The sequence below is a fragment of the Pipistrellus kuhlii genome, unplaced genomic scaffold, assembly GCF_014108245.1.
Source record: "Pipistrellus kuhlii isolate mPipKuh1 unplaced genomic scaffold, mPipKuh1.p scaffold_m20_p_13, whole genome shotgun sequence".
Taxonomy (NCBI): Eukaryota; Metazoa; Chordata; class Mammalia; order Chiroptera; family Vespertilionidae; genus Pipistrellus; species Pipistrellus kuhlii.
Genome location: NW_023425438.1, coordinates 35,066,058 through 35,080,211, shown reverse-complemented (window position 1 = coordinate 35,080,211; position 14,154 = coordinate 35,066,058). Strand labels below are relative to the sequence as shown.

The 14,154-nt window shown below is 42.2% G+C and overlaps 1 protein-coding gene across 1 annotated transcript in view; it reads right to left on the bottom strand.

Annotated features, from left to right (window-relative positions):
* The window catches only part of ANTXR1 (ANTXR cell adhesion molecule 1), a 206,561-nt gene extending 204,620 nt beyond the window's left edge, over positions 1 to 1,941 (bottom strand). The window contains exon 1 of the mRNA XM_036435582.2: positions 1,389 to 1,941. Coding sequence (XP_036291475.1) covers positions 1,389 to 1,540 — 152 coding nt within the window. The 5' untranslated portion in view covers positions 1,541 to 1,941. The remainder of the gene's footprint in view (positions 1 to 1,388) is intronic.
* Between the last annotated feature and the right edge of the window lie 12,213 nt (positions 1,942 to 14,154).

Here is a 14,154-nt window from a genome sequence, read left to right as displayed (position 1 = left end):
CAGCCTTTACGGAAAAATCAAACTCTAGGGGCAACTGCAAAGTACATTTGGTTTCTAGCTGGCCAGCTTCTTCTGCAGGACTCTTTCTTCCAATCCCCAAATACTTTCCAGTCTGTGAAATTCATCTCCCCACCACTGCAGCATCGGAGCGCCGCTCCTGGCGCGCGGGAGCTCGGAGCTCCTGAGGAGCTCCGATCTCCTCTGAGGGCCTTTTTATTGTTGAAGTTGTTTATGAGTAGGGAGCACGGAGATTCCTTGAATGCCTGCTGCTTGGCAAATCTAAGGGGATTTGGAAAGCGTTTCATCGATCTGAGTTCAGCTCTCCCTGGAGCAGAATCCAGATGCCTAACCAGGACCCTTTCTCGTGCTGAAACCAGGGCTCCTGCATCTCCCTGGCAGCCCACCAGTCAAATCGCCAAGAACTTGAATTTGCCTGCATCCGTGGTTCTCAAGTCCTGGGCTGTTAATGTCCCGTAAGGGACTCTTGGCAACGTCTGGAGACATTTTTGGTTGTCTCCACTTTGGGACTGGGGGCGGGGGGGAGACTGGGAAAGAGGGAGGAGGGAAGAGGGGTGGTCCCGGCATCCTCACTTGGCAGCAGTGGGTAGAGACAGGGGATGCTGATAAACACCCTACAATGCACAAGACCGCCCCACAACAAAGCATTCCCCAGCCGGCAGCTCCATAGCGGGGAGATGGAGAAATCTACCTACATTTCCACTCACTGCCCAGTCAGCATGCATTATGTTATTAGGAACAAAGGTACTGCATTAAGTAGGGCAGCGTTGTTTTTTTTGTGTGTTTTTTTTTTTAAAGGAACCGGCAGACTTTGAGCAGCCCACGCCTTAGGCTAGAGGTGCCCCAAAAAGTTCTGCCTCTCCTGAAGCAAGCTTTTCTCACTGAGGTTTCTTGCAGCAAAGGAGAAAGATTGACAGAAACGTAGTAGGTCAACAGCATCCAGGAGAAAGATGGACAGAAACGTCGTAGGTCAACACGCCTTATGTCAGAGGTGTCCAAAAGTCCTGCCTCTCCTAAAGCAAGCTCTTCTCCCTGAGGTTTCTTGCAGCAAAGGAGAAAGATGGACAGAAACGTAGTAGGTCAACAGCATCCTCACATTCCCTGGCACACTCCTGGGTCACAGAAAGCAAGGCAGAAAAGAAGCTCGTCTCCCAAACCAGGAGGGACACCTCCCCGCGGACGCCGCAGGCAGCGGAGGATGGGAGGCGCGCGCTCCCCTGACAAAGGCGCAGCGCCGGGTCCCTCTCGGTCCTCTCGGTCCCCGGGCAGGCGCGCCGGCCGGTCCCAAAGCCACCCCGCCGCCAGCAAGCCCAGCCCAGGGAGGAAGCATCCTCGGCTCAGCTTCGTGCGGAACAACTCAGGGCACTTACTTGTCCAGAATGAAGTACAGGTCAAATCCGCCGTAGCAGGCTGGACCCCCTTCCTCCCTGCGTCCCCCGTGCCCGGCGCAGAGGAGCACGAAAGTGGCCAAGGAGAGCCACTTGAAGCCAGTGCCCAGGGCTTTGGGCTCCGCGGTGGCCATGACCTGCAGCCCGGGGAGAGGGTCGGGTCCTCTCCTTCCCACGCGCCTCGAACTCGCCAGGACCCTCAGGGACGCGCCATCCGAGGGGACCCTCCTCTCGGGCCCTGGATTCCCCCACGCTCTCCCGAAACTCCCCGGAAGCAATTGTCTGGAGGAGTTCAAGGTTTTCCTTCTGGTTTCCGCTTCGATTCTGTTTCTAGGTTTCAGGTTTCAAGGATCCCAATACTGTACTCCGCTGCTTTTTTTTAAAGGGGCTGCTCGGACGCCGGCCCGCCGCCGGGCGCTCCCGAGGCTGCGCTGGGCTTTTGCAATGGAAGCAGTTCCGTGTCCAGACGGTTCTTTGTCCCAGGTTTTTAAATATTATGGGGTGGGTTTTCAAATTGTTCTTGGTTGGGGGAGTGCTTTGCCTTTCCTCCCTCCTCTCCACCCCGTTTTGCTTATTTTGATGGAGGAAGAAAGTCCAAAGGGCGCCACCTAGTGGCCCAAGATGAGGAAAGCGCTCTTCGGCGTTCGTGGGAGCAGGTTTTCTTTTTCTCACGCACCTTCTCTTCCCTTCCGGTCCCTTCCCCCATGGCTTCTCCCCTATTTTAAATTCTCATTCTCTAGCCTTCCCCCCCCCCCCCCCTTGCCCTTTCATCTCCTTTGCTGGGGCTTCTGATAATCACTGTAAACTTTGGATGAGAACTTATTTCCTGCAACCCCAGACTGGGGCCTTTGCTAACAAGTCACTGTGCAAATGAAGCAGAGAAGAACGGGGCTTTTGTGATCTGCATCGCCCAAGTGACTTTTCTGCATCGCCCAAGTGACTTTACTGTACTCTTAGCGCAGATCACAAAAGAGACTGTTGGGGTCCAGTTATATGGCTGGGAACAGCATGAACAGTCCCACAAAGAAGCCTGCTCCCTCTTGGCATGGAAAGACTGAGCGTTCTACATTATCTCCATCTCCAGATTTTAGAGATTCTGTGATAATTCTTTCAGCCTATGAACTTTGACCTTTCCCCCCCTCTCTATCTTTGATGTAGGACAGAGGAAATAAACAATCTACAAGGGTATGGACCTTTCAACCAGTTTGGGACTGGCAGGGACGCCTTGTGTAGCCTTTCTAATGTGAGAGATCTTTAGAGTAGCCCCTGAGCCCCAGTTCCAGGCGGGAACTCAGTTTTGGCTTCATATGCCTTTTAGTCTAGGAGTCCTCAGTTATATACTTCTTTTTCAGAATGATCTCTCCAGACACCCATCGACCCCTCATTTATGACCCTCTGAGACCCTCACTCCCCAATGTGACCATCCACGGTGGTTTCCCCCACCTTATGTATCATGGAATCCTACTGTCTTGGAATAACCCATTAAACAGTAATTTTGTTGTCACAAGTTTTGAAGATTGTAATGCATTGTACTAGCCTTCCTCCAAAATGTTTCTTATTGCCTAGTATTCACTCACCACCGCCACCCAAACTGAATAGGGCTGATCTGGGTGTAATTTATAATCTATGGCGGAAATGAAGGTGTGTAAGTTCTGAGGTTCAGTCATTGTAGTTTCCTTCTTGCTTTCTTGGATCACTTGCTCAGAAGGAGAGGTGTCCACTGCCATGTCAGGAGGCCACCCAAGCAGCTCTATGGAAAAGTCCATGTAGCAAGAAACTGAGATTCCCTGCTGACAGTCAGCATCAATTTCCAGCCATGTGAGCGATTTATCTTGGAAGTGGATTCTCCAACCCCAGTCAAGCTTTCAGATGACTGCAGCCCTGGCCAACATCTTGGCTACAACCTTATGAGAAACCCCAAGCCAGACCATACGCTAAGCCATTTCCAGCTTCCTGACCCACAGAAATTATGCAGTAATAAGTATTTACATCACTGTAAAGACACTATTATTAAAGAGAGGTGGGTGCACAGCTCTCCAAGGGGGAAGGAAATTCAATGTAAAGCAAAGTTGTGGGAAATGGGAGGGAGTGGAAGAGGCTCCCCTGGGACAAAGATGATGCTTTATCAGACAGAGGGAAAGTTAGAGGGACTTAAGCACTTGAATGTTCACCTTCCTCCAATATTCTAGAAAGAGGCCTATTAATACAGGCTGACCATTCCATAGATCTTAAATCTGCTCTGCCTTCCTTTCCAGGCACTTCTTCTAATTGTGTCAGCCTCACTCACTATGAGGAGGTATCATACAAATATGCTCATGAAGTGAATTTGACATTAAGCTACAGATATAAAAGGTTGAACAGATATCTAGAGTTTATAACAGGTAAATGAAGCCCCTAGTATGATCTCAATGTGGTGGCTCAGCAGGTCTGCAAGAGGAGATACTTTCAGGTTCTTTGAATTGGAAACATTTTTTCTTCTGTTGGTGGGATATAGCAGCCTTATAATAAACTAGAGGCCTGGTGCACGAATTTGTGCATGGGTGGGGTCCCTTGGATTGGCCAGCCATTGGGGCTTATCTCAGGGCTGCCAGCTGAAGGGAGGGACCATGGGAAGTTGGCTGGCCACGGAGGTTGGCTATGGGATTGCACTGACCACCAGGGGGCAGCTCCTGCATTGAGCGTCTTCCCCCTGGTGGTCGGTGTGTCATCATAGCGACTGGTTGTTTGGTCGACCAGTCATTACAGTCACTTAGGCTTTTATATATAGTATATAGATTAGTGCATGTAGGGAAAAGGGAGAGAGGTGGATGTCACTAAAGGCTGGAGGAGGGCTAGGGAAGAGTCTTCAATGGATTCCTGCTTGCATTTCCCAGATTAATTTTACAGCTCAGAAATATCCAAGTATCAAAATCCCCTTATGCAAATGTTACCATCTTCTCAAGGGACACCTTGATGCTCTGATTGAACTGAAGGTGTCCTGATTTCTAACCCTTTCCAAGGACCCCAGTGTTTCTGGAGATTAATTGGCTTTCCCAAGGTCCATAGAGATAGATACAAGAGTTTTGTAAGAAACTCCTCTGTCTCTCAAACTCAAGTCAGCATTAGAACAATATAAATGGTGATGTTGGGCTATAGGTTGATATTTTTGAGGCTGGAGAAGCACAAAGGCAAATTTAATATGCATGTGGAACTGATTGAGCGATAACCTGAAAGTCAAGGCAGGGAAGAGATTCTTGGAGGGAGAAGTAATCAACAGTGCCTACTTGTCAACAAGAAGGATATGAAGAAGATAAGCTCTGAGAACATTCCTTTGATATGACACAAATGTATTGTGTTACCAAAGAACCTTGCAGTGGAGTAGTACAAGGGGATGTTAGGTTGATTGGGTTACTGGGAAGGGGAACTTCTCTTTCAAGAAGAGAGAGGGATAAGGGGGCAACTTGTAAATGTTTTATATGCTACCAGGAAGGACCCCAAGGTATCTAAAGATGCCAGGAATTTCAAGTCCTTTGTCTTCCAAAAGACTAGAGAAATTTTCTTATTAGACTGATCATCTTAAAACTTTAGTCCTGCACCCTAATTGCTGGTCTACCTGAATTTTCCAGATTTCCTTTTTGGAGATAAAATTTATTAAATATGACCTGCCTGTTTACCAGCCGCTAATGTCTCTCTCCCTTATTTTCCCCCCACTCTCCAACAGATGTGACTGAGCCCCTTTTATAAAACTGTCTAAAACAAAGTTTGCTGTTGTTAGGACATCTATTCTTCCAAGAGTCTCATTGGGTACTAAAGCACCATTTGTCTGGGTTCTTGGTAAAAGTTCAAAAAAAGCTCCAGATAATACAGACTATCCAAGAAAACTTGGGGGGACATTTTTTTAAAAAAAAAGCTTTCCTTTAGTTCACCGGTTAAGAAAATTGCTCTAATGGGATTTAAAAAAAAGTTATTAAATACATTTTTATTGATTTCAGAAAGGAAGGGAGGCGGCGAGAAGGATAGAAACATCAATGATGAGAGAGAATCATTGACTTGCTGCCTCCTGCACGCCCCCTACTGGGGATCGAGCCCACAACCCAGGCATGTGCCCTTGATCGGAATCAAACCTAGGACCTTCAATCTTCAGTCTGATGCTCTATCCCCTGAGCCAAACCAGCGAGGGCAAAAACTTGGGGAAGTTTTACATAGAAATACCTGTCTATAATATGAACAGATCTGACACTCTCTACCAAATTTGTGTCAATCAAATAGGTCCAGTGTTTGTCAAGTTCTTGGAATTCCCACTGATACTTGGGTTTTGGTGATACCTTCTAAAGCAAACCATTATTTAGTAAAAACAGACTCTTTTCATTGTTATTAGATTTCCTTCATGTTTGTTCTTCATGGAACTACCGTTTGCAAGTAGTCAAGAGAGCATTCCCAGAAACAATTTATTATCTGGAAAAACAGAGTTTCTAAAGAATCTGAATCAGTTCAATAATGGCTTTGGCCACAGAAAAAGCAGAGGTTATGGTAATAACTTTAAGCCCAGAGGCAGAACCATGGTCTAGAGAAAGATACCTTAATGGCATCTGAGAGCCCAGGTCATTCACAACTTTAGCCCAGAGCCTGGTTGAACTCAACATCCCATTACTAACCTTATCCAGAGCCCAGCACAGTCTGGCTATAAAATAAATGTAGTCCAACATATTTCTTGATTCAATTCGGCCATTTAAAATCCCACCCAAAAGCCCTATTAACCCAAATGCACAGATAAGGCTCACTTAACACAGCCACATCCCAACTCTGATTAATCCAGAAAAATATGAGCCAATTTCATAGATAAGTCGATGTCAGCCCAAAGACAAATTTTGTTTCATCTGGTTCGAAACCAAGCTCAGCTAAATCAACAAACCATCTCAGTTTGTCCTAAACCAAGCCCATCACAATATGAAGTTTAAACACCAATTTTCTTATAGCCCAATCCAGCTAAAATCTAGTCAAAGCTCAAAGCCTACCACAGCAAGTCTTATGATGAGCACATTCCAACAGAGACTCAGATAAGAGAACAATATGTAACTCATACCAGCATGTCCTAAAAAATACATACCAGATCCTCCAGAGGAAAAGCCTTGATAACAAAATGTTCATTTCATCTAAAACAGAGACAAGGCCAATCTAACCCAGAGCACAGACAAGGAATGAAATGGACAGTGCAGGGAACTGGCAAACCCAGGGTTTACAAATGCCTAATGGAAGACTATATCAGACTAGCACAGAGCTAAGTCCAAGATCAAGTTAGCCCCTTTTTGTCCTACCCTGCTCAACCCTGGGATATTTAAATATATCTAAGACCAGGATCTTTCTCAGAGACCTCAGGCCAGATTATAATTTAAGATAGCAGAAAAAAATCTATTTAGACTCACCAAACCCATAACTCCTTCAACGCTTTGGCTAATGTGTCCAAATCCAAAGCCAGAAAGAGCAGTGGTTCTCAGAGTGTGTGATGGGATATGTGGAAGAGGCACTGAGAAGGTGATGGCAAGGAGGCTTACTCGCTCTGGAATAACCAATGAAGCTTTTTCAAGATACATATATTTGTAGCAACCAGGAATAGAGGCGGAGTTTTCAGAACATGTGTAGTTTAACACAGCCTTACAGTGGCCAATTTCTTTCCCTCATGCCTCATACACTCCTCTTCTCTGATCAGTTTTATTTAAGTAGACAGTATTACGGGTAATTTCCATAAACTCTTTGATCACTAGGCAGGACAACAGACTAATTATAGAGTGACCACACATCAGGCCATTTGGGGCAAAGCACAGCTCCACCATTTCTAACTGGGTGACTGTACAAATGAATGACCTGCCCAAACCTTCTTATCTATACAATGGGGATTATAATATTATCTACCTCAAAGTGTTGTCATGTGGTTTCAATGAGATAAGGTATGCCATGTATGGCCCAGAGGAAACACTTAATGGATGTTGGCTTTCATTGTTATTGGAGAATTGTGGGAAATTGCATATGAATTTCTTCTAGAGATGAAAATAATAAATTTAAAAGAACAACTTCCAGATTGTTTGGTTTTTCTAATAACGATGATACACGACTGTTTCTGTACCATAAACATTCATATTGTTAACATTGAGAAATGCAAAGATGAAGATTCTAGCTCATCCTGGAACTACTGGGAGTTGATGGTTTCCTAGGATGCATGCAGAACACAAATAGAAAACATGCTTTGGGACTATCAATAATCTATTGGCAGCATTGCTTCTTCTGCAAGCCAAGAATGGTAGATAGCTAAACTAACGAAACATCTGAGAAAATGGTTATATTCCGAGATGTTTCTTTCTGACACTGTTTTTTTTTCCCCTTCAAAATCTAATATAATCTAACAATTTTGAGATATAATAATCCATTAAAAATCTTACTATTTGTTAGCTTTATTAATTAATCAATTCATTCAAAAATAGTTTTTAGATATATATTATAGAGTAGGCCTCGATCTTACACTGAAGATAAAAAAAATGAATACAATACAGAGCTTGAGAGTTTAGTTGGGAGACACAAATGCATAAGCAGGTATTGGGACAACAGTGTGGTTAACTTATCTTCTAGAAGAAACTCTACATGTCCCCTCTACCACATCATGCTAATTCCAAGGAGAAGTAGATCTGACATAAGGGAATCCTCAGTGATATGCAGTTGGAACATAACTCTTTGGGATGGCTTATCCCAGAATATGCATGAGTTAAGACATGACAAATGCCTCTTCCTACTATTAATGAAATACTCCTTCTCTAAGAAGATCCAAAAGTGATCAGGAGGGAGCACATGACAAAAAGAAAAGATCTGAACTACTTAAACTGCCTCCAGTCTGGGTGAAAGGAATTCTCAGGATCCTTGTCCCTACTCATAAACTACCATGGATAATCAGGACACTGAAGGGCTTGTGGGCTGAGCTATAGGTAGCAACAGGCATGCATCTACCTGATAAGTTTGCCTCTGAGTGCTGACTCTTTAGAGAACTGCTTGAGCAGCAGTTAGATCTGGGTGATTTCTTTGTAACAGATTTTCAGGCTCCATTGAGCATGAGTCTAAAATGGATGTCTAAGAAGCAGGCTCACCCTGGAATCTCAAATATAACAACATTTTCCCAAACAGTGTTCAAAGTAACACTGATAAGGTCATTTGTCATTCATTATGAAGAGACCTCTATGTCTCCTGAGACAGAATTGATTCTTGAAGCTAGAGAAGATGCCTTTAAAAATTGGCAGAGCTCAACATGAGGATGGTGCTGCTACCCAGTCTTTGTTTTCCTCTCTATGATATTCCCATTCAGGGCTGACACTCTATCTACTAAACCAAACTGGTTGTTCCATATTTGATTATTGGTGTTTCATATTGAATTGGGAAATTAGAATCCAGAAGATATTTACATATGTGAATCTTACACTCAAGAACAATGAGTAGTCTGAAGAGCTCTGGAAGTCATGAGCATATAAATTGGAACTATGAATGTGCTTGCATAGCATGCTGGGTTAGGTGAATACAGTGATAAGAAATGAGGATTAAGGATGGAGTCCAGGAGAACATCAGTATTTTTATATAGTTTAAAAGAGAAAGGAATCAAAAAGGGAAATAAAACATTTCTAGAAAAGAAATTGTCATGAGTATCAATTGGGGTGGAGATGGTAAGGATATTAGAACTGAAATTAGATTTATCAACTAGAAGTTTTGTGGATTCTTTTATAAAAGAAGCTTAATGGAAATGATTCTAGAAAAAAGGTATTATCACAGAAAAGAAAAGAACTCTTAGAAATTAAAGCACATGGATTGGGGGTTGTTGGGTGAAAAGAAGGAAAATGGTTAAGATATATAAACTGCCAGTTATAAAAACAGCCATGGGGATGTAAGCACAGCACAGGGAATATAGTCAATAATATTTTAATAATTAATATGGTGTCAGATGGGTACTAGACTTATTGGGTTATCATTTCATAAGTAATATATATGTGTAATTACTATGTTGTATACCTAAAACTAATATAATATTATATGTCTATTATAATTGAAAATATTTTTTTAAATGTAAAAATAAATGAGTTTAAAAAATTGAAGAACCAATAGTAAAATTTAAAACATTCAACAAAATAAATAAAAAATAAAATTGAAAATACTGCTTTCAGGGAGTAAAAAGATAAGAAAAAGGTGAGGAGGAAAACATATGCTAAATAATGGACAAGTGCAGGAGGTCCAATATATGAATAACAAATTACAAAATGTGAGAACATAGACCATAGGGAGAAGAAATCACAAAGAAAATTTCCTAGAATAAAGATCAAGAATTTCTAGTTTGAAAAGAGCTCTGATTATTTGAAACAAAGCCTAAAAATAGATCTCCAGCCACCCCTCTATTAAATTTCAGAGCATTTGGGACACAGCAGATTTCATGAGAGTCTACAGGCAAAAATAAGGTCAACAAAAAGGAACAGAATGGCCTTGGATTCCTCAACAACAATATTTGAGTTTAGTAGGTAATGGAGCTTTCAAACTTTTCAAGAAAAACAACTTACAACCCAGAATTTTATACACAGCCAAACTATCAATGAAATGACAGGATAGATTAGGGCATGTTCAGCCATGCATGATCCCAAAAAGTTTACTTGCCACAAATATGTTCTCAAGATGGTGCTGGAGGAGCTTCACCAAAAATGAGGAAGTAAACCCCTCAAAATGAAGATATGGTACCAAGGAAAAAAGGAACTCATCTATACCACGGTTAATTTTACATGCCAACATGGATAAGCCTTAGTTTTTAGTCATGTAGTCATAGATGTTGCTGTGAAGATACTTTTTTTAAAAATGTGATCAACACTGAAATCAGTAGACTTTGAGTAAAGCAGATCACCTTCCATAACATGGGTAGGCCTCATTCACACAGTTAAAGGTCATATGAGCAAAGATTGAGGTAACCTGAAAAAAACCTGCCTCCACACCATCTTGAGACTCAAGAGCACAATATTAACTCTTCCCTGGGTCTCCAGTATGCTGTCCTGCTCTGCACATTTTGGACTTACCAAGCTCTACAGTTATATGAGTCAATAAATTCCTCTCTTTTTCTCTCTCTTTTTATGCATCCTTTTGGTTTTATTTCTCTGAAGAACTCTGACCAATGCACCAGCTCAGGATAGAGGCAAGATAATTCTTAGGATGGTAGCAAAGTCATGTTCTAGGACAACAGGCATGGAGATGGCCTGGAGTGCAGCCAATCCAGATGGGAGAACAAAGGTCTCCTAGAAGGATTCTGCCACCGGGGAAAGAGAAATTGATAGCTACCTCAATGTGATTGACACAGGAGAGTTAAATCTCACCTTTAAAATAGAAAATCAGTGGATAATGATGAACCAAAATATAGCAATGTGCATATCATTTAGAAACATGGAAATGTATAAATGTCAGGAGAATTACCTAAAGCAGTTAAAAGGGTGGAGACTAGGAGCTGTGAAGAATGGTGGGGCAAGAAATGTGAACATCTGTGGAAGCAACCATTGCAACCGAATGGATGACCAAACAGGCTATGGTCATCTCTCTCTTCTTTTCCCTTCTTTTCCCAGCAGGGCATTAGTCAGGGGTGACCAAATGACTGAACATCAGGCTGTGTGTGGGTGATCAGGCCTGGGGGGGCGCAGTGAGGGGTGACCAGGCCAGCAGAGGAGGGAAGTAGGGTTGACCAAGCCAGCAGGTGAGATAGTAAGGGGTAGGGGCAACCAGTGAGAGTGATTAGGTCAGCACAGGGGGCAGTTAGGCGTGATCAGGCAGGTAGGCAGGTGAGCAGTTAGGAGCTAGTGGTCCCGGATTGTGAGAAGGATGTTCCACTGCCAGTCGGGCCTAAACCAGCAGTCAGTCACCCCCTCAAGGGGTCCTAGATTGGAGAGGGTGCAGGCTGGGGTGAGGGGACGTCCCTCCCTGTGCACAAATTTTGTGCACTGGGCCTCTAGTTTTGTTATAAGACTTTTAGACAGTTTGACTTTTAAACTATTTGCTTTTATTATTTTGAATATAAATTTGTAATATTTTAAAAATAAGAGGCTTCATATTTTGCTAAAAATTCTGCTAAGGAATTCTGCAAAGTTTGTTTTATTATATTGGGCAATTAGCACAAAGGTATGCCATGTTGTCTTTAAAAGTAACAATCAGCCGAAACTGGTTTGGCTCAGTGGTAGAGCGTCAGTCTGCGGACTGAAAGGTCCCAGGTTCGATTCCGGTCAGGGGCATGTACGTTGGCTGCGGGCACATCCCTGGTAGGGGGTGTGCAAGAGGCAGCTGGTCGATGTTTCTCTCTCATCGATGTTTCTAGCTCTCTATCTCTCTCCCTTCCTCTCTGTAAAAAATCAATAAAAAAAAAAGTAACAATCACATGGGCTAGATATCAATACATGGAGATATTTATAAAATAAGGCTAAAAATAGAAAAGGTTGAAAAATAAAAAATAAAAACACAGAGAATTTATAAATATTGAAAGAAATAGCCAAAACTGGTTTGGCTCAGTGGATAGAGCGTTGGCCTGCGGACGAACTGAAGGGTCCCGGGTCCGATTCCGGTCAAGGGCAAGTACCTTGGTTGTGGGCATATCCCCAGTAGGAGGTGTGCAAGAGGCAGCTGATCGATGACTCTCTCATTGATGTTTCTAACTCTCTATCTCTCTTCCTTCTTCACTGTAAAAAAAAAAAATCAATAAAATATATTAAAAAAAGAAAAAGAAACACCAAAAATCATTATACACATATGTATACACAAAGTATATTATATATATATTTACAAACACTGAAGACAACACTAAATATACATATATATGTATGTATTTTTAGTGTTGTCTTCAATGTTTGTAAATTACTACATGCCATATATATATGTATGTATGTATGTATATATATATATATATATATATATATATATATATATATATACACACATACATAGTTATAAAAGAATACCTAATATTAGGAGAATGATTTAAACATTTTTGGATCATTAACAAAGTGGTATATTACATGGCCCTTAAAATGAAATGCATGAGCCCAGCTGTCATGACTCCATGGTTGAGTGTCAAGCTATGAACCAGGAGGTCACAGTTGATTCCGGGCCAGGGCACATGCCTAGGTTGAGGTTCGATCCCCAATGGGGCCATGTAGGAAGCAGCCAATCAATGATTCTCTCTCATCACTGATGTTTCTATCTCTCTCTCTTCTTTTCCCTTCCTGTCTGAAATCAATAAAAATATTTTTTTACAAAAGATGAAACACATGAAGACTGTAAAATATGAATAGTGCGTCATGTTGTTACATTTAGAATACATTTAGAATACATGTTGGTTATGATGGGGACTATGAAAAATATGTGGATAAGAGCTCAAAAGCAAATTTTACAAATCAAGTACAGTAATGTTAGAAACAAAGAGTAGATTAAAGGAGACACAATATAACAAATTAACTGGAAAACTGTGAAGAGGCACTAGGTGAGATAAGGGAAAGAACAGAAAAGATTGAATTGAAGGAGATTTTTGTGTTTGCTTGATCCTGGGATTTTTTATTTTATTTTAACTTAGAGATGAGTGATGAAAGGAGGAAAGGAGAGAGGTGGGGTGTTGGCATGAGGGGACAGGAAGGTGGGACTTAGAGCACAGAGAGAAAAGGTTAGCATGGACCAAGGAACTGAACTACTGTAAGACAGGAATGCTCCTAGGAGGTCACAGGTGCTGGATTTCATTTAATACAGCAACTATGATTTCAGTATCATGTTCCTCATTTCAAGCCTGAGGCTCAGAGAGGTCATATAACTTTCTTCCAAAATCTGTGTGCTTGGAAGCAATAGACCTGGAATGCAGACTTGTACTTAACAGTATTTGTCTGTGCTCTTTCCACCACGTGACCCTTTGAGATAGTGGGAAGGATGTTGACAAGTCTATAAGTGGGAAGATGAGGAGTTGAAGTTTTGAAAGACTAAATTTAAACATGATAATCCTTTTTGTGCAATTTTCTTGCACTGCAGGAATTTCGGGGAACTTGATCTCCCGGATTCCATTCAAAACACAGTGCTTGGCATAACAAAGTACTTAACTCTGACATTTCTTTATTTTACTGTTTTTGTATCATCAATTTGCAAACTACCTAACTGTTTTAAATAATGGCCATCTTATATTTAGGCAAGTGGATGATGAGACTTCTTCCTTTGACTTGTGTAAAGGATAAAGATCCTTGAATTCAAACACAGGGGTGATAGTTCCTTTTCTGTAAAATGACTCCTGCAGAGCAGAGGTACAGAGCCAGAGAACAGGGAAGCCACTTGAATGACAGTGTTGCAACTGCATTTTGTTTCTAAGAATGTGGTGGGCTCCTGTGGACACTCCTTCCCATGCTTAAAGGGTGAGATCTCAAAAGAAGGGGGAGCTGAGATTCTGCCAGCATGGTCGGGCAGTCTTTCCAGCTGCATATGCCTACCCACTGGCCTGTGCTCCTTGGAGCTTGTAAAGTAGCAGAGGTCAGTGCAGAGTTCCAGGGAATCAGATTCTCAAGTGCCTCTTGAATATGACATTAAGTATGTTTGGGGTGAAAAGCAAAGATTATCTACTAGTCGGAAGCCCAACGGTCAATTAAGTCCATCGGAAGCTGAGTCTTCCTGAAGTGGGAAGGAGGGGAAATATACCGGCATGCAGACCTCAGAACTGCCATCCCCTTTTAAATCCTGGGAGGATTTAAACCTGCGT